Raw genomic sequence first — 26520 nt, forward strand, 5'->3', positions numbered from 1 at the left:
ATTATGTCATAGCATTTTTGTTCCTTTAAGGGGGAAGGGCTTCTGATGACAAACACATTTTCATCTGCTTTACATTTTTTAAAGTTTTTTTTTTTAAGCAACTGTTGAACACAAATCGGTTTTTAAAGACAAGTGTGCTGAATTGAAAGCAGGCTAGTTCTTTGGTTACCTGTTTCCCTTGCTTTTTTCTTCTATCTGCACCAGTATGTCAGCAGTATGCTCCTGACTACTGCAGGGTGAAGGGGCAAGCAGTCTTCATTCTCTGTTACTGCTGATACATAACTAAATAGAAAAGCTAAGCTGCGACCTATCCAGTGTCATATTCCCCTTCATGAAATATTTGGCAGTATTTGGTCAAATAGGAGGAGGTCAGTGGACAACATTTGACCGGTCAGTGGGCCAACATGCTAATCCCAGCTGTAACAAATAAGTTAATGAATTAATCAGGGTAAATACAGATTTTCAAATATTTGGACTTGCATCTCTTGGTATCTTGAGTATTTCATTATTACGAATGTCAGCACAAAGAAAACTATTTAGGTTAGCAGTTTGCTTTCAGCATTGCAAATGCAAAAAAATGTGTTCAAATGTTCCTTTGTGTTTTCTTAATAGCCATTTTGGCCATTGGGCACATTGTCTTTATCTGACTTTTGTCTATGTTAAGTGGATTTTAAAAAAGAAAGAAAGCAGCATGTCCTTCATTACTGGAAAATATTGAATTTTATTCATATGAATTGGGTATTGCTGTGGGACGCGGGTGGCGCTGTGGGTAAAAGCCTCAGCGCCTAGGGCTTGCCGATCGAAAGGTCGGCGGTTCGAATCCCCGCGGCGGGGTGCGCTCCCACTGCTCGGTCCCAGCGCCTGCCAACCTAGCAGTTCGAAAGCACCCCCAGGTGCAAGTAGATAAATAGGGACCGCTTACCAGCGGGAAGGTAAACGGCGTTCCGTGTGCTGCGCTGGCTCGCCAGATGCAGCTTTGTCACGCTGGCCACGTGACCCGGAAGTGTCTGCGGACAGCGCTGGCCCCCGGCCTCTTGAGTGAGATGGGCGCACAACCCCAGAGTCTGTCAAGACTGGCCCGTACGGGCAGGGGTACCTTTACCTTTACCTTTTATTGCTGTGTTGGCCCTATGGAATGACAAAAGAGGAGAATGTCTTTGTTTTGTACCAACTTCTGCATTCCTAGATTGTTATATGTTAGCGCAAATAGCTAGGCACCTGGCATCACCAAAGCAAATTTCACTCCTATGTACAGTATACTGTTACTTATAGAACTTCCTTCTTTCTCCTACTGGGAGACCAGAGCCATACCAACAAAAACAGGTTCCGTTCTCTCACTGGGGCATTCCAGTCTTCATACCCCCCCCCCTTCCTTACCCCAAGTTGCCTTCCAAATCTCACTGACTTCTCTCTCTCTCTCTCTCTCTCTCTCTCTCTCTCTGCAACTTTTTTAACATCACTGTTTATGCTGCACATTAGAATACTTTCTGGAAGTTCTTAGCATTTATTTTTGCTATCTCAACTTGCTTCAAAATAGAGTTATTTTTCTTTATCCCAATGTTCTGTTTATAAAAATTCCCCCTTCTGCTCTTGGCATTCGCTGATGGATTATGTTTTGAGAAGAAATACCATGAAATATTTGCAGTGTTACACTTGCAATATCAACAGTATATGTAACCCCCTTCTTGGATTTAGATGTGCAATAATTTTTGGCTGTAAAACGCATACATCATAGAATTCTGACTTTCCATACACATTTACTTATTTTTGTGTCCTAATTTGGGAATAGTTTCTGCCTACAGTGCCATGGCCACCTGACTTGATTCTGAAAGTATTACAGTTCTGACATTTAGCTAGATAGGCTGAAATTGAATAATAAGGATTGCAACTGACATCCGCCATATTTTTGAAGTTCATCTTGCAATTTCTAAAGCTACTCATAGCCTTTCCTTACACTTAGCAACCTGATACTGGAAGAAAGCATAAAGGTGTCACCATATAGCACTTCTTTGGCAGTCCAAAATGGAAGAGAATGCATTTTTACAGTTTCCCAAAGTGTCTTATTGTTTATCTCCTCTGAGGCAACAGAAATCCTAGAGTTAGCCTTCCAAGACCCTGGCTTAACTTAAGAGATGGATCTTTCCCAGTTCCTATTTCTTCCCTCTGCTTGGGAAGTAGACTTTCCATGAGATCTTTAGTTGAGGACCAGAAGCTTATCTTAATGCACAGAAGGTTTTGTTTTGCCTCTACCAGCAACAGTCAACAGGCAGGAGTTGTTAGTCATCTTTTTGAGACTGAGTGAGGAGATTCTATCCCCAACACAATCTCACCCAACAGGAAATTGGCACATTTCCCACCTCAGCCTCTTCTGTGACCATCAGCCATTGACTACATATTTCAGACAAGCTCCTCGGGAGAGGTACTGTTCAGTAGTGCTTTTAATAACCAACAGAGGTACTAAAGAGGTTCCAAATACTTTTCGGTTTTCTACAACCAATAATTGTAGAGTACTTCTGGATACTCCAAAGATTCTTCAGTGGCTTCTAGCCAGATTTCTATAGTCAACTTCTTACCAGCAAATATTTCCTTTTATTTGATACAGATGGAAACTTGTCTATTGTGCTTTCCAGAAGCTAGAGCTAGCTGCCTGCAAGAGTCTCTTTTATAGTCTCCAGAGAGCAAAGGAAAGCACAGAGAACCCTTTTATGCACAAGCTATGCAATCATGTTTCAGAGTAGAAACTTTCTATAAACTAAATATTCCTTAATGAAATTCATAATGCGTCAGGTTGTCATTTAAGATCCTTCTATTCCCTGCGAAGTTATTGCCTCAGCCAAGTGCTCTTTTTCTTGTCTGCACAAATGCAGGTGCACACATAGGCTTAACTACCTTAGAAGTTACTGTGGAATAAATTGGTGTTTTTCTGGAGCTTTTGGACAAGAGGGTTCTAATCATGGTCTCCCAGGGCTGGTCAAGTTCTGATTCTTAGCTGGTGAACCTCTGCTCTTGTCAGAGAACAGTCAGGCTTCCTTACTAAACACCTTGATTTGTATTGTCACCAAGTTGTGATTGTGGTAATAGTTTGAGGACTTTGTGGGGAGAAGTTCCTTTCCTTAAGAAGCCTGCCTCCCAGGTTCTAGAGATAGGCAGCCCAGGATATCTTGGTCCCTGGCACAGAAAAGTCAAATGGCAGTCCCATCATTGTGATAAAAACATCAATAGTCATTATTACATAAGTGACATACAGAGTTGTTCTAGTCCCAATTTTGTTGCCTTGGAAGATAGCAGAAATTAATCAGATAAGAAATGAAACATCACTGTTACTCTCTAGGGTTCATTTATGTTCTTAACAACACTGATTTTAAACCCAGACTGCATCGTTCTTCATGTTGGAAGTGTTCAAACAGAATGCTATTTGAAACATGGTAATTTCCAGGAGCTCTGTCCTGTGGTAGTGATCTGTAAGTTAGATGCTCTAAATTTGTACACTGAATTCTGGCATTTCCACTTGGGATTGATGCAACTTTATGCCCCTAAATCTTGAATTAGCCATTTGGTTACCTTCATTTTTAGCAAGTGCATCCTTGGCATGCTCTCACAAGATAGCGTTTAGTAGACAAAAATTCCCCACTTACCATGATTGTGTCTCCTAAAGAGCGCTTGAAAAAAGAAGAAAAGACTCGTCAAGAACTGGAAAAAGCTAAAAGGAAACTTGATGGAGAAACAACTGATCTACAGGACCAAATTGCTGAGCTGCAAGCCCAGATTGAGGAGCTAAAAATCCAGCTTGCCAAGAAAGAAGAGGAGCTGCAGGCTGCTCTTGCCAGGTAGAATATACAAAGATAGTGCTAGGTTATTTGGTATTGTAGGGTGCTATTAAGCTATTACTGCATATTTCTGCTTTGTTGGTGCTGGGGTGCCGTGTAAATTGCACACTCCACAGCCCATCCCAGTAGTGGTGTAGTGGTTAAGAGCGGTAGACTCGTAATCTGGTGAACTGGGTTCGCTTCCTTGCTCCTCCATATGCAGCTGCTGGGTGACCTTGGGCTAGTCACACTTCTCTGAAGTCTCTCAGCCTCACTCACCTCACAGAGTGTTGTGGGGGGGGAGGGAAGGAGAATATTAGCCACTTTGAGACTCCTTCAGGTAGTGATAAGGCAGGATATAAAATCTAAACTCTTCTTCTATCACATGTGTGTTTTTTTCTGAGCATCACGAATTTCCTTTCATGACAAGGAAAAAATAAAAATCAGGAGCAGCAGTGGGCCTCTGCAGATGTCAAGGGGTGTGTGTTGTCTGGTGGTGTCATGGCATCTGCAAGGACTCAAAATCTAGTCACTGTTGCTATCAATGCCATTTGATTTCCACCTCTTATTAGATCTCATCTGCGACTAGGTAGACAGAATCCAGTACACTGCCAAATTGCTCTTCACTGATTAGTTTTCTTGTGGAAGTCTAGAACTCTTACTTGCACTCCCAACATTTGAATAGGCTTTTTGCAAAGCCCGGACCCCGAGCTTCATTCTTCTTCTAGAAATTGTGTTGTGTTTCCAGAGGGGATGAGGAAGCTGTGCAGAAGAACAATGCGCTGAAAGTAATACGAGAACTTCAGGCTCAAATTGCAGAACTGCAGGAGGACCTTGAATCAGAAAAGGCTTCACGGAACAAGGCCGAAAAGCAGAAGAGAGATCTAAGTGAGGAGCTGGAGGCACTGAAGACTGAGCTGGAAGATACCTTGGATACCACAGCAGCTCAACAAGAGCTCAGGTTAGTAGAAGACTAGATACATAACAAGGAATGTGTTCATAATGCTTTGATTCCTCATAAAGAACAAGCCCTATTCTGGTTAAGTCCTGGCTACAACTCTCTCTGGGAGATGTAATGAGGACAGAGCATAGTTGAAACTTTTGTTGAATCAAAGCAACGGTAATGACTTACATCTGTGTAAAAACTCTCACACAAGAAGAGTTTCCAAAAGTAACTCAGCACTCCTTATATTGTAATAAACTTAGGACTGCCTCATGTCTTCTGACACAGATTAATCTCCAGTTTGGTGTTTTTTTGTAACATTTAAGTGGTGGCGGCTCTCCCTTGCCACAGAAATCTGCCTTTGGGGAATAACAACTAAAACTTGGTTATTCTACCCAAACTGGATTCTTCTTACTACTACTTCTGGGCAATGCTGGTAGATTACTTGTTTCTGAAAACTATCTTAAATTTGCATAGAGGCAAAAATAGTTGGAAAATAAACACTGTGGTAGAAGCTGCTCAGACCTTCAGATCTTGTCTTGCTGGGTATTCCTTAGGACAAAGCGTGAGCAGGAAGTTGCTGAACTGAAGAAAGCGCTTGAAGAAGAAACAAAGAATCACGAAGCCCAAATTCAGGATATTAGGCAGAGGCATGCAACAGCCTTGGAAGAGCTCTCGGAACAGCTTGAACAGGCCAAACGAGTGAGTGGAAGATGCACTTGAATGCACGGGAGACTGCCTCAGAGCCCTTTGCATATACTCTGTTGGGTTCAGTTGAAGGAGGGCAGGATATTCATATATTACATATACAATTGAACAGATGTTAATACCATTCTTTCATAATATAACTGCACAATGGATATGGCTGCCATTTGTCTACTTAGTTGATCTTGCATTTTTTTAACCAACCTATCAGCAGTTTTGAACAGGACAGCAGATAAAAGTCCAACAGATTAAGGATGAAAATGCAGTAGTCTTTGCTACCTATCTCAGAAATGCAAGCTCATTTGACTTTGCTCATACGGGTGTTGCTCACAGATATGCACCTAAAAATTATAAAGTGTTAAGATTTGGGTCGTCTTGCATCCCCTGTGGAATTGTGATCTACAGTGGCAGCTCCTGCTCCACCCTAGGTATATCAGAGCATTTCTGGCAAATGAGGCCTCACTTTTATGATTTAATTGCTCACATAACCATTGTTGCAAGCACTGTTATGACAGTAGCCGGTAGCATACGTGTCCGTGTCAAATTCATGCATTTGTAGACACTTCCGCAGTAAAGTGTTACAGTTGTGTTGCAATGCAATATCTAAAGTTGTTCGGTTTCAAAAACAAATTCATACTGAACTTGAAGCAGCAAAGAATTCAAATCAGATGGGCGAACTTGTGGTTCCTCAAATGAAGAAGCCAGTGAATTTTACTCTGAATCTAGAAAAAAAGATTTTCGCCGCAGGTGAAGCCTAGCTTTTATATTGCAGGTGAAGTGTGATTACCTTTCTTTTGCTTCTAGTTCAAATCAAATCTTGAAAAGAACAAGCAGTGCTTGGAAACGGATAACAAGGAGCTGGCCTGCGAGGTGAAGGTGTTGCAGCAGGTTAGATCTGAATCGGAGCACAAGAGGAAGAAGCTGGATGGGCAGGTACAGGAATTGCTGGCCAAGGTTGCAGAAGGAGAGAGGCTGAGGACAGAACTTACAGAAAAATCAAGCAAACTGCAGGTAAAGATTTGGATGGGCGATTCTTTAGCTTTTTCTCACGAACTCTTGGTCAGACTACACAATTTAGTGAACATCCTTCTAAAATGCTCCTACTTGATACAGATGTAGTATTTTGAAAAATTGGTGTGGCATTAATGTCAGATAATAGGACGGGAGCTGGTGGTGGTGGTAATACTTTGTGTTGCACTAGTTATCCTTTGGTGAGCACATGCAAAGATTCTGCTTTGCATTGATATGGTTCTTGAAAGTTGAAATAGTTTTAAGCTCCTGAAAAATGCAAAGTTACTGTTCCTCTTGTGACAAGGAGACTGTTTATAGAGCTCTAGTACCATTTTCCCTGTCTGGAAGTGCCCATTTTCCCCCATGCAAGCCACATCCTGCTCAGAGAAACATTTTGAAGAAACATTTTGAGAAAGTTACTTAAAACATCAGAGTGAAAATTATTCCTCATTCTGCTCACTACAGATTCAGTAGAGTTAAAACTAAAGAATCAGTTTTGTAGGGAGGCTGTTGAAACTTTTTGTGAAAGTTTTCAATAAAAGTATTCAAAAGTTCATAAGAAATGTAGGCCTTGGGTCAGGACTGTGCTCCAGGGCCTTGCATCCCTTCTGGTCATTTAGTATACAAGAAACATAATGAGCAGTAAAAATGTCAGAGAGATGGTTCATGGGTGTAGAATACTTTGGGGAGAATCTGTACCAATCAGAAACTGCTGCAGTAGGCGGAGGAGAATAGTTTTAAAATTCTCTTACAGTTTATCATAACACTTTAGGACTTATCATGATATATATTGGAAATGTTAAAGGATGGTATTTTATTTTATTTATTTTGCAGTCTAAGGTGCTTCAAGAAAATTCTACAGTAAAAATGTGCACAGGGTCAAACTTCTAAGTAAATTTCGAGCCTTTCAACTGCCACTTCATTTTGAAGCTTTAAAAAAACTTCACTCATGTAATACACAACTGCCTAGTCATGCAAAGAGAACTGAAATACTGTTTTCCAGCCAATTCCAGTTTACCATACTAGATTAGATTAGATCGGGTCAGGTCAGAGAACTAGAACCCTATAGGAGTTCTGTTAGCTCTGTTTGACGTAGGGCAGCAGTGATAATCTTACAAAACCTGAAGCAAGCATGCCTGAAAGGTGGATTATCCAACTGGATTACTTTAAAGTACAGTGGTACCCCGCAAGACGAATGCCTCGCAAGACGGAAAACCCGCAAGACGAAAGGGTTTTCTGTTTCGGAGGCGCTTCGCAAGACGAATTTCCCTATGGGCTTGCTTCGCAAGACGAAAGCCCATAGGGAAATCTCCGGGGACCTGTTTTAAATTGCTGGCGGTCGGGAGCAAAGACTTTCGCCCACAGCCGGCCTTCAGAAGAGGTCCTGGACCTCTTCTGAAGGCCGGCGGGGGGCAAAAGTCTTTGCTCCCCCCCGCCTGCCTTCCCGGGACAGCGGAGACTTCTCCGCTGCCCCGGGCGATCTTAAAATGCTGGCGGGCGGGAGCGAAGCGTTCGCTGCCGACCCCCAGCATTTTTAAATCTCCCCGGGACAGCAGAGAAGTCCCGCCCCGCTCGGGATGGTGGCGCATAGCTGTCTGCCGTGCCGGGATCAGCGCAGCTCTGCGCGGCCATCGGGAGCCGGGGGCGAAGCCCGCCCCGCTACAGATGGCCGCGCAAAGCTGCCTGCAGTCCCGGGACTGCAGGCAGATCTGCGCCACCATCCCGAGCGGGGCGCTAAGTCCCGCCCCGCTCTGGATGCCAGCGCAGAGCTGTCTGCCGTCCCGGGACTGCAGGCAGATCTGCGCCACCATCCTGAGCGGGGCGCTAAGTCCCGCCCCGCTCGGGATGGCGGCGCAGAGCTGTCTGCTGTCCCGGGATCAGCGCAGCTCTGTGCGGCCATCGGGAGCCGGGGGCGAAGCCCGCCCCGCTACAGATGGCCGCGCAAAGCTGCCTGCAGTCCCGGGACTGCAGGCAGATCTGCGCCACCATCCCGAGCGGGGCGCTAAGTCCCGCCCCGCTCTGGATGCCGGCGCAGAGCTGTCTGCCATCCCGGGATCAGCGCAGCTCTGCGCGGCCATCAGGAGCCGGGGGCGAAGCCCGCCCCGCTACAGATGGCCGCGCAAAGCTGCCTGCAGTCCCGGGACTGCAGGCAGATCTGCGCCACCATCCCGAGCGGGGCGCTAAGTCCCGCCTCGCTCTGGATGGCGGCGCAGAGCTGTCTGCCGTCCCGGGACTGCAGGCAGATCTGCGCCACCATCCCGAGCGGGGCGCTAAGTCCCGCCCCGCTCGGGATGGCGGCGCAGAGCTGTCTGCTGTCCCGGGATCAGCGCAGCTCTGCGCGGCCATCGGGAGCCGGGGCGAAGCCCGCCCCGCTCCAGATGGCCGCGCAAAGCTGCCTGCAGTCCCGGGACTGCAGGCAGATCTGTGCCGCCATCCCGAGCGGGGCGCTAAGTCCCGCCCTGCTCTGGATGCCAGCGCAGAGCTGTCTGCCGTCCCGGGACTGCAGGCAGATCTGTGCCGCCATCCCGAGCGGGGCGCTAAGTCCCGCCCTGCTCTGGATGCCAGCGCAGAGCTGTCTGCCGTCCCGGGACTGCAGGCAGATCTGTGCCGCCATCCCGAGCGGGGCGCTAAGTCCCGCCCCGCTCTGGATGCCGGCGCAGAGCTGTCTGCCATCCCGGGACTGCAGGCAGATGTGTGCCGCCATCCCGAGCGGGGCGCTAAGTCCCGCCCCGCTCTGGATGCCGGCGCAGAGCTGTCTGCCGTCCCGGGACTGCCATCCCGAGCGGGGCTAAGTCCCGCCCCGCTCTGGATGGCGGTGCAGATCTGCCTGCCGTCCCGGGATCAGCGAAGCGTTCGCTGCTGACCCCCAGCATTTTAAAATCTCCCCGTGTCCCGGTGAGATTTTAAAATGCTGGGGGTCGGCAGCGAAGCCCTTGTTCCCCCCCAGCCCCCCCAGCCTTCAGAAGCCCTTGTTCCCCCCCCCCCAGCCTTCAGAAGAGGTCGGGGGACAGACTGTCCCCGGACCTGGTCTGAAGGCGGTTTCCCTAGGAACGCATTAATTGATTTTCAATGCATTCCTATGGGAAACCGTGCTTCGCAAGACGAAAAACTCGCAAGAAGAAAAAACTTGCGGAACGAATTAATTTCGTCTTGTGAGGCACCACTGTAGCTGCAAAAGAAATGTCTTGCAAATGGGTCCACTTGGGCTACTTTTGGAATCAATAGAATGCAGTTGCTGTTATCAAAGTACTTGTCAATGTCATGGAGGAAACAAATAGCAAGATTCTCCTTAGTTCCATTGCAGTTTCTCAAATCTGCTGCATGTTCTAAAGCGAAGTCTCATGTAAATAGTCGCAGACATAGCAATGAGACATCGGAACATAGATATTTCAAATATTGCCTTAGATGAATACTGTTATGAATATCCTATACTGAGGATGTCGCTTTGGAAAAACACATTTTCTCACAAGAAAGATGTGAGTACATTACCTCTAGATTCCTTTGCTTTGCAGAATGAGCTGGAGAGCGTCTCAAGTCTCCTGGAAGAAGCAGAGAAAAAAGGCATTAAATTTGCAAAAGATGCTGCCAGTTTGGAGTCTCAGCTACAAGATACACAGGTATGTCTAAAATTCTAGAATGCACGTTTGTTTGAAATTCTTTTCTGCCATTCTATTCTACAATAAGGGATCCTAAGTCAGCAAAAAACCTATATATAAGCCAAGCAAAAATTAAAATGGAAGTACAAGGGGCTAGTTGTAGTTGTGCTCTTCTGCTCATCTAAGAAATTTTGATCCAGTGGGCACCTCAGCTAACTGAAGAGCAGGGGAGCCTTTTTTTGCAGCTGTTCACCCTGCCAAAATTTGCTCCGACATATTGGAGTCACAATGTGGATAAAAGCTGCAGTGGGAATTAGTGAAAATTGCCTCCCCTCCTCTTTCATTAGTGGGGACCTCCACTAGATCAAAGGACTCCTGTTCATGGAAGGGCACAAGCAAATGCAATCCAGAGGCTGCTCTGAGTATAAATCAGTCATTATACATGAAATCAGTAGAAGAGAAGCAGATTAATTCCAGCTATGAAGGCCCTGCAAAATAGAAAGGTGTTCACTGCAAGCTGGAATGCTAATAAGAGGGAAGCCAAGCTGGGCCTCCATGCAGCTGTTAGCACGGCGGCTGCTGTAGTGCAGATAATACAACTCCTGTGAACTTACATGCCTGTTTCTGGAAGAGTTAAGGCCCAAGCATTTCTGAGCAACAGTGTAAAGGTGACCCAAAGTGTTTTCAGATCTAGAACTTGGAGCAGCACCCTTTGATGTTCTTGGTTCATTCCTTATCTGCACAGTGGAAATAAAGGTATTCTGTCTCAAGAGTTGTGCTGAAGTTGAACAAGACAAGGTTTTTAATTGCATGCTCACATTTAAAATAATGGATTCCCTTGCAAGGATTTGTTCAAACCTTTAACACAACTTTGGACATTTTATGGCACAGGATTCCCTATGTCCTTTTGATACTTACACTTGCTTCTGAGAAGCATGATGGGTAACGCTGCAGTGATAGCATCGACCAGTTTCCACTGTAATGCATGACCAGCTCTGGCAATTCTGACGTGCCTTTTTCCTGTTGTGCAATTAGTGTCATTTTCCTAATGGCAGCAGTCTCATCCCGTTCCCTGACAATAAGATGCTGGGATATTTCTTCATTTTAATGGATGACTCTTTTTGGCTGGTACCAGTTAACTGCTTTTAGATCTGTAATGATGCATCTCATTACCAAATTGTATAACAATGAGTTAATGCTTTCAGATCACCCCAGCATAAACTTGACATCCTTACCCAGCCCCGTACCATCTCACAGCAAGTAAATATCCCCATTCCATACTGAACACCACCGCGCCAGGCTAAGTTCAGATTCTCTCAGGACAAGTGATAAACATGAGTGCGTTTTTCATTCCCACAACAGGAGCTGTTGCAAGAGGAGACTCGCCAGAAACTGAACTTGAGTAGCAGGATTCGACAGTTGGAGGAAGAGAAGAACAATCTGCAGGAGCAGCAGGAGGAAGAGGAGGAAGCCAGGAAGAATTTGGAGAAACAGGTGCTGACTCTGCAGTCTCAGGTGAGAAGCCATGGAATACACGGGCAATTGCGCATCTCTGTGTTTTTATTCCAGCCAGGTTTGTCTTAGACTAGTTTAAACTGAATTGGCTTTTCCTGACTCTTCGTTACTGTATCTCCAGTACCAGAGCAGGGAAACATCAGGAGCTATGGACTTTTGGCAAGGTGCACCGCTCCTGATTTCTTGCAAAGCATTTCAAGGTTACAGCAGTCTATTTACCTGTTAGCTTGGATATTGGATGCAGCTGCTTTGGGGGTGGGGGGTGGTATTCCCACCAATTCAATACAATGAATTCAGTAAAAATGGATCTAGTTCACACTGCAGTAAAAACAAACATGCAGGTAGTCTGTACTACTGCATGTGGCAACTGACCTGAATGAAGAAATGTTTCTCCATTCAATCTGGTTCTAGCCTAGGCATCTGCTGTCCTTGTGTGTAAGCCCTCACCTGCACACAGCTTTGCAGTGAGAACCTTGCCATCTCAATGGAAAACAAGCCAACTTCCACCTGCACAACGCATGTCTGTCTCTTTGCCAAACACAGAAAGGTCATAACGACGTTATTTTCTGTTGCTCATTAAACTCAGCTCGCTGATGCCAAAAAGAAGGTTGATGATGACTTGGGGACTATTGAAGGATTGGAAGAGAACAAGAAGAAACTACTGAAGGACATGGAACTTCTGAGCCAGCGTCTTGAAGAAAAGGCAATGGCGTATGATAAGTTGGAGAAGACCAAGAACCGTCTTCAGCAGGAGCTTGATGACTTAATAGTGGACCTTGATCATCAGCGCCAAATTGTTTCCAACTTGGAGAAAAAGCAGAAGAAGTTTGATCAGGTATGCCACTATATAAATCCTCTTGCTTTCTTCTTGATGATACATGTAGCAGTTAGCGATTATTTGCCCAGTAGATAATCTTGTTACATAGGTATTTTCTTGGTCTACCTGTGAGCTGTTGGAATATCTAAACTGGTTTTCAGCTGGCTACTTAACTTGGGGCTTGCAGGAATCCTAATGCATTCTTGAGAAACAGGATCAATATTGAGGAATTGGGGAGAGGAGAAGAGATCATCTCTTACATTCACTGTGGTTGCCTCAGAGCTTCTCAAGGTTGAGACGCAAAGTATCAAACTACCATGGTAATTTGGAAGCTATGAGCTTGAAATCTATATTTATGTCTGACTTCTTCCAACTTTGCATATGTTGCGATGCTCAGATGCTGGCAGAAGAGAAGAACATATCTGCCCGCTATGCAGAGGAAAGGGACCGTGCAGAGGCCGAGGCAAGAGAAAAAGAAACCAAAGCCCTCTCTCTAGCGCGAGCCCTGGAGGAAGCTTTGGAGGCTCGTGAAGAATATGAGAGGCAGAACAAGCAACTCCGGACAGAGATGGAAGACTTGATGAGTTCCAAAGATGATGTGGGCAAAAATGTGAGTGGTGTACTATTTGCATGACTGAGAATGATGTAGTGCAGTTTGAACAAGTACTTCAATGGTTGTATTTCAAATTGAACTTTGGGCAGTTGGAGCACATTCATTCTAATGTTCTGAGAAGACTTCCAGAATTCTATTTGCATCAACAGCTGTGTGCACTGGAAGGTTCTTAAAACCCAAACGCTCATAGTCCTAGGGTTAAAGTTGCCTGTCTCTGTGCATTTTTGTCATTGTTGTAACTTCAGCTTTTACACTCTTCTGAACATAAGAGCTCTACGTTCTCTACTATGGTAGCGTTTTCCATCCTTGTGCGCTCCAAAGGCAGAAGCAAATGTGGCATGAGCACTTGTGTATGTGTTCTAGGTCGGTGGTTCCCAATATTTTTGGTAGGGCAACCCACAAGCCCAAATCTACTTGGTCTGATGACCCAACAGTATATTGTCGTGTGAATTTTGGACTTCAGGTCTTGGGCAGGCATCATTGGCATGCATTTTATCTGCAAGTTTGGCGATTTTATACCTATTATTTGAGGCATCCAAGCAAAAATCTTACTTAATGCCCTTATTAATGTAGGATTTGTTGAAATAATTATACTACTTTAAGAAGCTATTCACAGGTTGTTGTTGTTTTTTTAAAAAATGGGAATGTAAGAACACTAATCATTTGATTGTGGCTGTAGGTTCATGAGTTGGAAAAATCCAAGCGCTCCTTGGAGCAACAAGTGGAGGAGATGCGGACACAGTTGGAAGAGCTGGAGGATGAGTTGCAAGCCACAGAAGATGCCAAATTGCGCCTGGAAGTGAACATGCAAGCCATGAAAGCACAGTTTGAGCGGGATCTCCAGGCTAGAGATGAGCAGAATGAGGAGAAGAAGAGGCTCTTAGTAAAACAGGTAAAACTTTTAACATACGGAAGTAACCATACTGGTGGTTATACGTTCTGTTGAGCAAGTGTCCCTCAAACTAAAGCAGCAGGTCGTTGGATTTTATATAAGCTTTGAAGCTGGAATGTTAGTCACCTGAAGCACAAGTCCTTCCAACCCCAAGAGCCAAACAAAATCTGTCTTCATTCATGACACTCTAGCAATTTCCATGCATGCTTGATTATTCCTTTGAAAGGGCAGTGGCTGGAGCATTCTCAAAATGCCAAATTTTGTTTCATTTAGGCTATTTTCCACCCAGGTTTTGTAGGGTGCATAAAGCAGAAAATCTTAATTTGTATTAAGTCCATAGCGATTTATCATAATCTTGCATACATGTGTAATGCCTGTGGATTCAGTATTCACTGAACCAGTGTTACACAAATGCCAGGTGGGGGGGGGGAGTAGTTTGCTGGCTCTGTGGTTTACATGACGGAGGGCAGGTAGAGTGAACCTGGATCGTGGAATTTATAGCTTCCTTTCTGCTGTTGTAATTAATGTACAGAGTGCTGAGCACTATGAATATGGAAACAGTCAAGGCGGACCTGTTGATTAATTAATTGTAAAGGAGGACTGTAGACTGCTGGCTTAGGAGTTTTGCTTAGTGCAGATGTCCTTCAAGAGATCTTTCAATTCTAGTATGGGTGCTTCTGACTGGAGGCTCTTATTGAGGTAGAAATTGGTGTTGCTTTCTACTGTATGCAAGCTGCTGTAAAGTCTGTTAAGAAAATGTCTTTCAAGTTCTGATTCAGGAAATGGTGCCATATTCTTTGCCTCTTTCTTTTTTAATTTGGTTTTGCAGTAAAACACATTAAGTTGTTTATGAGCTCTTCAGTAGGTTTTTTAAGGTGTTTTTTTTTTTTTTTTTTTTGCATAGTTGATCATAAATTACTTTCCATTTTGCTTTGAAGAATTAATGAGACTACGCAAAGCTTTTATTGTCTCCATTTTGGGAACCGGTGTACCATGAACAAGTGTGCCCTTTTGGCCTTACTACGAGGTTAACAATTACAGTTGGCTTCAATAACCTGTAATATTAAGCTTTTGCACAGGAGCTATGGATCAAAGGAGATAGAAGCTCTCGCTGAAAAACGGCTCATAAAATCACTGGACAAGTGAAAACATAGCTGATTGTAGCCCATGTAGCTCTTCTGCATTTTTGTCTGCTTATATGCCCTCTGCTTGGCTTGTCTCCTGAACAGCTAATGAAGATTATCAGAGGTTTTCTTTACGGCATCCTCATAAGGGCATGTGGTTCCTATAGTCTGTGCTTTTATTTAAATACCGCACAAATGTTTTCCCCGGACTTCATCCTTCCTTATAGGCAGCTCCAAACTTTGGGACTTTTTTTGAATTCTTTTCTTTTGTCTTCCTGTTTTCCTTGTTACTGATTTACCCTGTAGGTCCGAGAGCTGGAAGCAGAACTGGAAGATGAGAGGAAGCAGCGTGCTTTGGCTGTGGCATCCAAGAAGAAAATGGAAGCAGATCTGAAAGACCTAGAAGCTCAGATAGAGGCTTCAAACAAAGCCCGCGACGAAGCAATCAAACAGTTGCGCAAGTTGCAGGTGTGCACAGCTATTCCAGAAATAATTTAATCAAACCTTGGCCCCCAAAGTACTTATCAGCTTCTCCTTACTGTAACAGAGAAAAAGACTTGGATAACCTGAATATAATTGATCAACATTAATAGAAACAGGGTCCAACCAAAACTGGATACTCTAGATGTGTAGAGTAAATTCTGGCCATGTGATTGGTTGGCCAAGTTCTCAGAATAAATGTATTGGTCTTAAGATGCCTTTTAAATTTCAGGCTCAGATGAAAGATTATCAGCGTGAACTAGAAGAGGCCCGGGCATCTAGAGATGAAATCTTTGCTCAGTCGAAGGAGAATGAGAAAAAGCTCAAAAGCCTTGAAGCAGAAATTCTTCAACTGCAAGAGGTATGGCACGGAAAGCTGCCTGAGATATACCCGTGGCTTAAGGTGGAGATAGGAATGTTTTGAATCTTAACATTCTGCAAGTTGAGTGTGTATATTTTACAGATGCTTTGCAGTTGAGTATGTGTGGTTTTGGCACAACTTTTAAAGTGTACACACTAAAATGGTTCATTTGTTTGAAGTAGTTGATTTGAATACTTTTCAAGGATCTGGTAGAGTCAGGCTTCAGTATCAAACTCTCTTGGGTTAGGGCAATGCTATAAACAAAGTCCAGGTAATATGTGAGCAGGGGAACTTCACGACATGGTTAAACTAGGCTAGAAGCAAAGCATATTAATTTCTTAAAAGCAAAAGGCTTCTTGTGCAGGCTTGTTTGATAGTGATATTGGGCACAACATGGTAGCTTTCTCTCCCTTCCCCCCATATGTTTGAAAATGGTTTTGCCTGCTGAAGCTAGTGAGATTCCCATGAATATATATTTTCAGGACCTTGCTGCCTCCGAGAGAGCCAGACGCCATGCAGAGCAAGAGAGGGATGAGCTGGCTGATGAAATTGCCAACAGTGCCTCTGGAAAGTAAGTAACTCTGGGTAGACTTCTAATGGTAGCAGCCATTATGTGGCAGAAGCATTCTGTGTCTGCACCAGTTGCTGCGCAAACCTCAATACGTGTGACAACAGCCTAATATCTTAGCTAAGTTTGTACTGATCCTCTGTTGTCCCCCTGTGTAGATCTGCCTTGCTTGACGAGAAGCGCCGCTTAGAAGCCCGAATTGCACAGCTGGAGGAAGAACTAGAGGAAGAGCAGAGCAACATGGAGCTCCTCAATGATCGTTTCCGCAAAACCACTCTGCAGGTAACCCCTTTTGTGTTAGCTGGATGTTTTCTACTTGCCCCTAAAGGGATGAGAGTGTTTAAACAACTGCTTGCCTTTCTTAAAGGTTGACACCCTGAACTCTGAGCTGGCCGGAGAGCGGAGTGCCGCCCAGAAGAGTGAGAATGCACGCCAGCAGCTGGAGCGGCACAACAAAGAGTTGAAAGCTAAGCTCCAGGAGCTGGAGGGTTCAGTGAAGTCCAAGTTCAAGGCAACCATTTCAGCACTGGAAGCAAAGATTGGGCAGCTCGAAGAACAGTTGGAGCAAGAGGCAAAGTAAGCACGGCACACTCTGAAAATAGTGTTTCCAGGAGGCTGAATCATGATTTGATATTGAAAAAGTACAACTTATTCTGAAACACCTTTTCTGGTAACTGTTAATGAAACAAGATAGTCATCCAGCAAGAAGCTTGCAAGCCCAAGGAATAATAATCATCCAGTGCAGGCATTTGTGTGATCTTAATCAAGTTTATTTCTGATGGTGTGATTTATTGCTTTGATGTTAACACTGCTTGATGCATGAATTGTTCCTCTAGATCAGTGTTTCCCAACCTTGGGCCTCCAGCTGTTTTTGGACTACAACTCCCATCATCCCTAGCTAGCAAGACCAGTGGTCAGGGATGATGGGAATTGTAGTTCAAAAACAGCTGGAGGCCCAAGGTTGGGAAACACTGCTCTAGATCAGTGGAGGCCAAACTTGGCCTTCCAGGTGTTTTGGGACTACAATTCCCATCCCTGACCACTGGTCCTGTTAGGGATGATGGGAGTTGTAGTCCAAAAACAGCTGGAGGGCCAAGTTTGGCCACCACTGCTCTAGATGGTTATGGGAGCCCCCTTCATTATCATTATCATCATCATTATTTTTTCTATTATTATTTCATTTATGAATTTCTTCTCATGTAACACCTCAAAGCGATTTCTAATAACATATATAAAACAGTACATAAATAAAAACAGTTAAAACAATTGCATATATAATGCAGTTTTAAAGACAACTGTAAATATAAAAACAGCAGTGCACACATAAACTCAGTTCAAATCCAAAACAAATACCAGCTGGGATACAGATTTTAGAAGGTTTGTTGAAAGTGGAATGACGTTAGCAGGTGCTGAAAAGGCAACAGAGACGGCACCTAACTGATATGCAATGGAAGGGAGTTCCAAATGGTAGCTGTTGCCACACTAAAGGCCTCATTCTGATATCATATGGAACGGACCTCGTAAGTAAATGATAATTGCAGGTTGCCCACTTGTGCTGGATGCGGTGATCAGTTGGGTATGTAGGGAATGAGGCAAATTATCAAGTATCCTGGTCCCAGGTTCTGTAGAGCTTCATACACTAATACCAGCACTTGAACCTAGCTTGGTAGCTAATTATTCTCACTAATGCTTTATTTTTCTGCTGTGGGCTCATGGAACCTTCACCTGTGGTTGGTATACATTTGGGCTCTGTTGCACTAATGACTAGTCTGTTCCCTTTTTGACATCAAGTTGAGTGATCCTGCTCTGTTGACTTACCTTAGGGAGAGGGCAGCAGCCAACAAGCTAGTACGCCGGACAGAGAAGAAGCTGAAGGAGGTGTTCATGCAGGTCGAGGATGAGCGCCGACATGCAGATCAGTACAAGGAACAGGTGAGGAACTACCTGTGCCACTTAGAATCTCTGCTGTGGCTAGCCGACTATAGAAAATTTTCCCTGCTAATGCACATTGGGAAGCATAGTAGGTTGTTTACAACGGCCTGTATTGTGGACGGGGAAGGAACCTCAGAACTGGAGGCTGAGAGCACTCCCTGGTGACTTCCCTTCCTTGGCCACAACCTCTTTCTCCAGGCCAACCCCCCTCACTGGTTCTTCATCGCACTCTCCGTGAGTGTTTTTGCACGGCCAAAATGTGTCTTTGAACTCTGATAATGCCTCCCGCTTGTCTGGATGAAGGAAAGAAGGTGTGTGAGAGTGGGTGCAGAAAGTAGCCTAGTTAAAATTCAAATTCAGCGTCCCACCCAATTTTGCTGCTGTTCCCCACCCACCACTAGAATGTACGCCCAGGAGGGAATGTTCCCCTTGGGCTGAAGAGGTTCTTCACCCTTGGCCAATAACCTCCATAAAGTTCTTTAAGTGAACAGGCGTTTGCACATCCTGCAGCATCTCTGCTGCTATGGATCCCATTCACTTGGGTGTAGAGTCAGGCGGGCTTGTGCAAGCCTCTCCTGCAGCCCATTCAAACTTCTGCTTCTCTGATCTGGAGTAATTGCAAAAGACTGAACTATACCTTCAGGAGCAGGGTATTTCTGGAGCATGCAACTTCTTGCCATAAGGTTAAAAAAACCAACTCAGGTAGTGCATTAGAGAAGAATTTCACCGAAGTTTTGTCAAATCCATGTGAGCAGCACAGGCAGCCAAGGCAGTCAGCACTGTCTGCTTTGTGAAAGTGGACGAACTCGTCAATCTGCCCCGTGAACATCCCACAGTGGATGGAGACCGAAAGATTGTTAGGCCGCTGCCAGAGGTTCTCTTGTCTCGAAAAGGGAGTGTAAGTGAAAGAGGATCTCTAATCTCATCTGGCGTGTCGTGCGGATGTTTCTTTCATGGAGCCTGTTTCTGATAATGCTCTGTAGATGGAGAAGGCCAATGCCAGGATGAAGCAGCTCAAACGGCAGCTGGAAGAGGCAGAGGAGGAGGCAACACGTGCTAATGCCTCACGCCGTAAGCTGCAGCGTGAGCTGGATGATGCCACTGAAGCCAATGAGGGTCTTAGCAGGGAGGTCAGCACTCTGAAGAACAGGCTACGGTGAGTCGTGTGGTGGAAGGAAGGTCAAGGCAGGTGTGGGCAAATGCTTCGGGGCAGGTCGCTTTTGAGTTGGTGAATCACATGAGCCCCACAAAACATTTCCAGTTCTTTCCCTCCCCCAGTTTGTGATAGCTCAACTCTAATGTGGTCCAGAATTTAATGGGAGGGTGCTGTTGAGTAGCCAGAATTGAACATTATGCTTGAAATTTAATGTAGCACTAAGTAGGGGGTGTGGCCCTCTCAACAACAGGATGTTCCCCAACCACCCAGAGCAGATTAAGGGGGGGTGAAGCAGGAGGGGAGTCCTGTTGTGTGTGCACACACAACAATTTTGTTGAATCCCACCCCATGTCTACAGGGTCAGATCATTAGCTGATTTTGTGCCAGGCAGGCTGAGTGCAGGCTGCTTACGACAAATGGCCCTACTCAACTCCTATACCAACGAATGAGAGGGCAAAGTGATGTATCCTAAGCTACACAGGTAAAAGTCATAGTTGTAGGCTTAAGTCTATCACTGGAAACATGATTTAAGTGGTATTGTGATCCTCATCTGTGAGCGCTATGGTCTCAACGAGGGGGACTCCTTTATGCTAATGTGGTGCATGGTGGGTAGCTAGACATTCTTTCTCTGTGGAGCAAAGGTCTATGTCCTTCCAACAACTCACTCCTTTCCCTCTTCCTCGTAGGCGGGGCGGCCCAATCACGTTTTCTTCCAGCCGTTCCGGGAGGCGCCAGCTGCACATTGAAGGGGCTTCCCTGGAGCTTTCAGATGATGATGCAGAGAGTAAAGGCAGTGATATCAACGAGCCACAAGCTGCCCAAACAGAGTAGAGCCTCCCCCACACCATATCTTACAGCGGGCATTCCCGCCAATGTGACTTTTGCTCCATGCATTTGGAAGAGGAGGAAGAAGAGGCCCTTACTGGCCACCAAATTGCCTTGTGGCCCTAGACTTGCCTTAGGCAACACTGGCACACTACCTGGTCGTGCAGGTCAGCCCCAGCAAACTGCTGCCTGGCTTTGCCATGATGTAGCCTGCTTTGGATATAGGTACCACTGCTTCTTTATATGTATTAAAACTGTCTTCGTTCAGTGCTCTTTGTCTTCAAGGTATCCATTGTAAAGCCATTTTCTAAGGCACTGGGCGATAGGATAACCCCTCTGTCCCTTCTGATACACCATTCCCAAGCAGAAGTTTCTGACACCTGCCTCTTCCCCTTTTCTATGCATGTTTAGCTGTATAGCAATCACTTGCATTTCTTTTGGTCTCCAAAGTTCTGCTTATGTACCAGCTCCGACTGCGCCTTTTTCCTGATCATTTTACGATAGATTTAGGTCATTGACTGTGAAAACGCCCTGAGGGGCTTCAGGGGGTAACGTACAGCTGAGAGTAGCATCTCTACTAGCCAGCAGTTGGTGCTCCATAATGAGCACTCTTCAACCGTGGGACCTCCAAATTGGGTTGGTGCTATGTCCTGGCAGATTAGAGACCAAATAGGATACTAACCACTTTCTTCAGTACAGTACTATTAATAGTGCTCAGTGCAAATTGGATAGTCTCAGCCTGGGAATTGGATTACCCCCCGCAGCTACCCAGCAACTGTTTCCTTGCTGGGGGTAGAAGTGTTAAGATTAGAGCCGCTCTTGCCAGCTATCTTGATGCCCAAGATCAGTGTGTCTGCCAGAGGATAGCATGAGGACATTGCCTGTAAATGGATACAGCCTGTGGAACTGCTCTCTCCCTTTCTTCGGCTTTCATTTGGACAGTGTTAACTGCACCTAGCTTAGCATCCTTATTGTTTCATAGCTGTGAACTGACATTTACAGAAAGTGCCTTAGACACTACAGTACTAAGACAATGTTACATATATAATTTGCCTATAACAATGATTTAATGTATTAATTTTATCATATCATGTTACATACACATCTTCTCTAGTCCAAGTGGTATTGATATTCAGTGATGAGGAATCAGTGTTAACTATGAAATCTTGATCTGTTGCAACATGCTTGAAAAAAAATACTTTTTTTTGGTTACAAGCTTTAACATCCGTTATAAAGCTTTTGTTTCTGTGCATTTGGGTATTTCTTAATCCTAACTGGCTGTTGACCACCAGGCATCTGACTGCAAATACCTTGTTTCTTTGTATCTCCATATTTCTAGACAATGATTTTTGTAAGACAATAAATTTATTCATTCTAGAGACTCATTCATGCTTGGGCTGCTTACTTAGAAGAGATGCTCTCCCTCCCGAAATCAAGATAGAAATGAATAAATGAAACTTGCAGGTTCGTCCCTATTGATAAACTGATGGTGCTATAAAAGTAAATGATGTTGATAATAATATTAAATACGGAATCATTTTTAAATTGTGATAGGCATCAAGTTACTTCCATAATTCATTTTCTTGGGTTTTAAATTCTTTTAGCATTTGAGAAACAGGTGTGCCGAGTTCAGCAACCAATACATAATGCAAGGAATACTAGTCACAATAACTGGGGGGGGGGGGGATGCTGCCTCCCCCATTCCTTAATTTAGAACAAGGGAAAACCTTTTATCTGTAAGCCAAGGTTGACAGATGTGGCATCAACCTGTCAAAATCCCTTTCCCTTTAGATTTTGCTTACTTTTGTAGCAGTGTGTAATGATGATAAATAGCTTTGCAACTGGTGTATAACTTAAGGCAGTACCCACTCACCACTTTACCAATGGTGACAGTACAGGAGTGGTGGATTGGTCCATTATTACTGATGTTGGTGGATGTTGACAGTAGTGAAGCATCATGCAGAAAGTTTTGATTTTGGCTGGAAATCTTACTAGAAACCATCAAACCTGAATTTCAGCTGCTAGCTGTGCAAGACCTAACTCCTCTGTTCAGTTGCCATCTTGACATTAAACAAGTTTTAAGTACTCTTCTTAGTTCTTAGTGTAACTTAGTCTTTCCTTGCACTCGTCATGTGCTGCAGGAATCCAACATAGATTAGGCATGTAGAAGAGAGCCCCCTCCCTGGCTGCCACAATTCCAAAACACATGAAAAAGGATGCTCTTTGATCAACCAGCTGTAGATGCACTCACTTCCGTATTTACCCTCTACTGACAGCTAGCCACAGCTGTGGAAGGGAACTTGTGTCAACTTTATAAGGGGAAGAGCCTGCTCCACAGCTGCCACAGTGACACCACCCACTCATCAAAACAACACACAAAGCATAGGCAGAAGCATCTTTTCTGCAAAAGCCAATGTGTCCACATTAAAAGATCTTTATTTTTGGACCATCTCTCATTGAACCACAGGATGGCAGTCACCACAGAAATCTGATACACTGTCCTAGGGAAAACATGCCTCAGAGATTCTGAATAAATAAAGCTACAAAGCCCAAGTTATGTACAAATATCTTAGGCAAAGATATTATGTTTACAAACCTATGTACAGTAAAACAAATGTAAACAGTAAATGCAGCAAAGGACACACAAGAAAAGGGCTGACAAAATCCAAGCTGTGAGTGGCAATTTGCCCCTAGCCTGCTCTGGCTTTTATTCCCTTCTCTTTCCCTTGCTTTTAGGCAATTCCCACTAAATCTCACTAAGAAGCCAGAGCCCCAAACCACTGGTTTATTGAAATAAGATAGGCAAAAGCCAGCAGCATAGGATGAAGCTGACTAAAATTTTTAAAAAATTAAACAGGGGTGTTGCTCTACTTTAAAAATTACCAGCTTTGGTGAACAGAGACATAATTGCACAACACACACATTTCTTGTGCTCCACAGAGGAGATACCACAGCTAGATCTTTAGCAGGGCTGCTCCATCAGGTCTCAAGCCCATTGGATACATCATCATTTCATTGGGAGAATGGAAGGTCCATACAGGTTCATCCTGCATCCCAAGTGTATCAGCTGGCCAGAGAAGTTCTAGGCCTTCCCTGGCTTCCCTTGAATATGAGCTGTCTCATCCAGAAAGGAGGCAGGGTGGGGAAAAGAAATACAGCACTGGGATCCTGTGTGCCTATGTGCAAAGTTTGGGGAGCAGTGGGAGGAGGTGGAGGAGTTGCTAAGGGGCCATCCAGCCTCAAAGTAGGCCCAACTTAGCAGAGGTACAAAACGAGGGTGGGGCAGCAGGAGAAGGTGATTTAGGCAAGTGCAACTCCAGCATCCTGTGAGACAGACATCAGCGGTGACCACGTTAAAGAACGTCCACGATGGAAATAGAAGAAAATAGACTGTATTGACATAAGGAGTGCTCTGTGTGTGCTGGGATCTTCTCCAGGCAGCTTCTGAGTGCTACAACCCACTCAGCTCCAGCAGGGGGCACTAACGGAAAAGTTTTGCAAGCAGCTCTTGTTCCTTCACGAACTAATTAGAGTCCCATCATGGCCTTGCAACCCATTCATACACTCAGAGGGAGCATGCCTGGTGCTGATGATGGTCTGGACCCTCCTAGACCTGGTGGTGGGCCTTGGTCAAAGCCATTGACTGCCCTGTGGAACAGTAAGAGAAAATGGTCAACAAGAAGTACCGACAGATAAAAACTGCACTTGTTGCGCCATGTCACAAACACATGCAATGCTGAACTGTTTGTCTTGCAAGGGCTAGCCAAGCGTGTAAACTGAATTGTGAAAATCCAAAGGACTGTTAATCCTGCAAACTAAAGGCCAATAGTTCAGTTCCCAAAATGCATGCAGCAAGGGCAAGTCCCTTGATAGACACTTCTGTCTCCTTTCAGAATAGTCTTCCATTTTGTTTTCAATTTTGGTATGTTTGTTTATATTTTACAATTGTATAATTTTGGGGGCTAACTGCAAAAAGGCAAAGTACACATGCATTTTCTATATATTCAATAGAAACATCTGCCTTTGGGCCTGTCATCAGGGGTAACAGGGCTTTTTGCTTATCCAGAAATACACCAAATGCTTTGTAAGCCTATTTGGCTATACGAAATGGGTATTTTAGTGTGGCAGCACCTATACTTTGGAACTCGCTGCCTACTGACACCAGACAGACACCTTTAGTGTATCCTGTTCTACACCCACCTGCTTAAAACATTTTTGTTTAGACAAGCCTGTTCAGTCACAGATGTTGGCATTTTTTAATCTTTTAAACTGATAATTTTAATATTTCTTGTAAACTACTAATGTTTCACTACCATCAAGGTGTGCATAAATAACTTTGTATGGTATGTTGCCTTAGCATTACCACACAACCAAACACAGAAATTATCATCCAAGTTTTCCAGTCTATCAGAAAGCTATGAGAAGTATCAAAACGCACAATATGCATTGACCAAACATCACACCTCCATGTAGAGGTGCTCCCCGCTGCCACACAAATACCAAACCAACCTCCGTTTCTACCTCTTGCTCTTAGACCTAATCTCCATTTGAAAAACTAGAGGAGGGGACTCATAATTTACCCCAAGTCCCCAGAGCTAGGCTGCATGCAAATGTGGGACACTCTCCTGCTGCTGCAACCCAAAAGAAAAGCAAAAATGAATTACATAAAGAAGGACTAGGTGGCTCACAGAGCTAGTTAAATCTTTGCTGTGGGCTGTGTTACAATAGCTAAGAAATAGGTCTCAAATTCAATTATTCAAAAGTTGCAGAGTGACAGAAGTGTTTCAGAGTTAGTTAGTTTTGCCAATGAATTGGAATTCCCATTGGTTCAATCTATCTAATTGTGTCCTACACCCACAGCAAGCTCTTCATTCAAGTAGAGGTTTCAGTGAATGGAAGTCCCCTTTTCTCCTGCCAACCCCCACCCACTTCAAGGGCTCCCCAACTCTCTGGGATGTGTGTGTGCACACAGTGGACTGCAGAGGGAAGGGGGAATTCATATAAGCCTCTGATGGATCAAGAAACCATTTATTAGCAGAATATAATTGGATGCAACCCCCTAGCTACTTTTAGTGTGGTAGAGACAGAGAAGGTGTTTATGATGCTAATGAACAGAAAAGTGTCCTGGGAGAATGGACAGATTCATGGCATTGGACATTTAGACAGGATGATAGAACATGTTGAATGACCTAGCCATTATATGCTCCATCCAGGTCAAGTGGTTTTGCACAAATTGCCTGTGTTTTCAAAATTTGCAATCCAATCACCAAGAATTGGAGCGATGCCAGATTCTGTACTAGAAGGTGGATTCAGAAAGTTCCAGCAAGGTCATGGTTATGCATAGTTCTAGGCTCCCAAACCTACAGGCAGGGGACAACATTTCTGGAATACAAACATTCACTGATGAGGAGTCCAACTCCTAAATAGACCTGAACTTGTTGACTAGTATTCCCAGATACACTAATGTGGTGTTACCCACAAATATGTACACAGCCCTTTGAATATACTGATGTTTATTTCCAATTTCAGGTTTTTAAATGTACTGGGCTTGGGCACAAATTAAGCACACAATGATGATGCTGAAGTGAAACCCAATATATATGTCCAAACTTTCTCCCAGTACAGAGCTTGTCCCATACTGGACAGAGACAATTCCTACACAGACTGCAGCTGGAGGCTGCATCACAGCTATGGAAGTTCACTTAGCACTGAAAAGAGATTGTCTTGGTCAATTGTACAATTCACTGATTAGCAGGCATCTAGTGGACTGCTAGGGCTTCCCAGGGCAAGCTAAATGATGGTGGTGTGAGCCCTACAGCTAAGAAAAACTATTTCTAGGTCACAGATATTCTGAAGATGGCTTAAGGCAATTATAGGCTAACCTGTTCCTACAAAAACCACGCAAAGTGCTGGGGCTAGTCACACAAGGAATGTCATGGTAACAGCTGAGAACTGAGGTACAAGACTGTTCAAATCCAGGCCATTCACTGAACTGCAGTTCTGATGCAATAAAGCCCTAGCGAACTGTCGGTCAGCCATTTCTAGCCTACTTATCTCCTTAGAACTGGCTGAGGCAGGAGGCCCATTAAAGCCTCCCTCTGCCTTCCTGATTCAACAGCAGATTGAGCTGGAGAAATGCCGCATCAATATGAGCAGGCAAAGCTTCTTGCCTGTGG

At 44.5% G+C, this 26520-nt stretch overlaps 2 protein-coding genes across 11 annotated transcripts in view; one reads left to right on the top strand and one right to left on the bottom strand.

Annotated features, from left to right (window-relative positions):
* The window catches only part of MYH10 (myosin heavy chain 10), a 74564-nt gene extending 52835 nt beyond the window's left edge, over window positions 1–21729 (top strand). For all 4 annotated transcript variants that reach the window (XM_028717186.2, XM_028717185.2, XM_077924324.1 and 1 more), the window contains 17 exons: window positions 3656–3827; window positions 4555–4767; window positions 5307–5451; window positions 6259–6465; window positions 9978–10082; window positions 11424–11576; window positions 12163–12411; window positions 12791–13003; window positions 13686–13898; window positions 15329–15490; window positions 15735–15863; window positions 16346–16434; window positions 16590–16713; window positions 16799–17007; window positions 18255–18363; window positions 19347–19519; window positions 20206–21729. In XM_028717186.2, coding sequence (XP_028573019.2) covers window positions 3656–3827; window positions 4555–4767; window positions 5307–5451; window positions 6259–6465; window positions 9978–10082; window positions 11424–11576; window positions 12163–12411; window positions 12791–13003; window positions 13686–13898; window positions 15329–15490; window positions 15735–15863; window positions 16346–16434; window positions 16590–16713; window positions 16799–17007; window positions 18255–18363; window positions 19347–19519; window positions 20206–20350 — 2810 coding nt within the window. In that variant the 3' untranslated portion in view covers window positions 20351–21729. The remainder of the gene's footprint in view (window positions 1–3655; window positions 3828–4554; window positions 4768–5306; window positions 5452–6258; window positions 6466–9977; window positions 10083–11423; window positions 11577–12162; window positions 12412–12790; window positions 13004–13685; window positions 13899–15328; window positions 15491–15734; window positions 15864–16345; window positions 16435–16589; window positions 16714–16798; window positions 17008–18254; window positions 18364–19346; window positions 19520–20205) is intronic.
* Window positions 21730–22762: 1033 nt separating this feature from the next.
* Window positions 22763–26520, bottom strand: part of NDEL1 (nudE neurodevelopment protein 1 like 1) — a 31325-nt gene continuing 27567 nt past the window's right edge. For all 7 annotated transcript variants that reach the window (XR_003705164.2, XR_003705166.2, XR_013391850.1 and 4 more), the window contains one exon: window positions 22763–23992. Coding sequence is in view for 2 of the 7 variants with exons in the window: in XM_077924327.1 (XP_077780453.1) it covers window positions 23902–23992 (91 nt within the window). In the remaining 5 variants the exon portion in view is untranslated. The remainder of the gene's footprint in view (window positions 23993–26520) is intronic.

The sequence above is a fragment of the Podarcis muralis genome, chromosome 2 (genome assembly GCF_964188315.1).
Source record: "Podarcis muralis chromosome 2, rPodMur119.hap1.1, whole genome shotgun sequence".
In the NCBI taxonomy this organism is placed as follows: Eukaryota; Metazoa; Chordata; class Lepidosauria; order Squamata; family Lacertidae; genus Podarcis; species Podarcis muralis.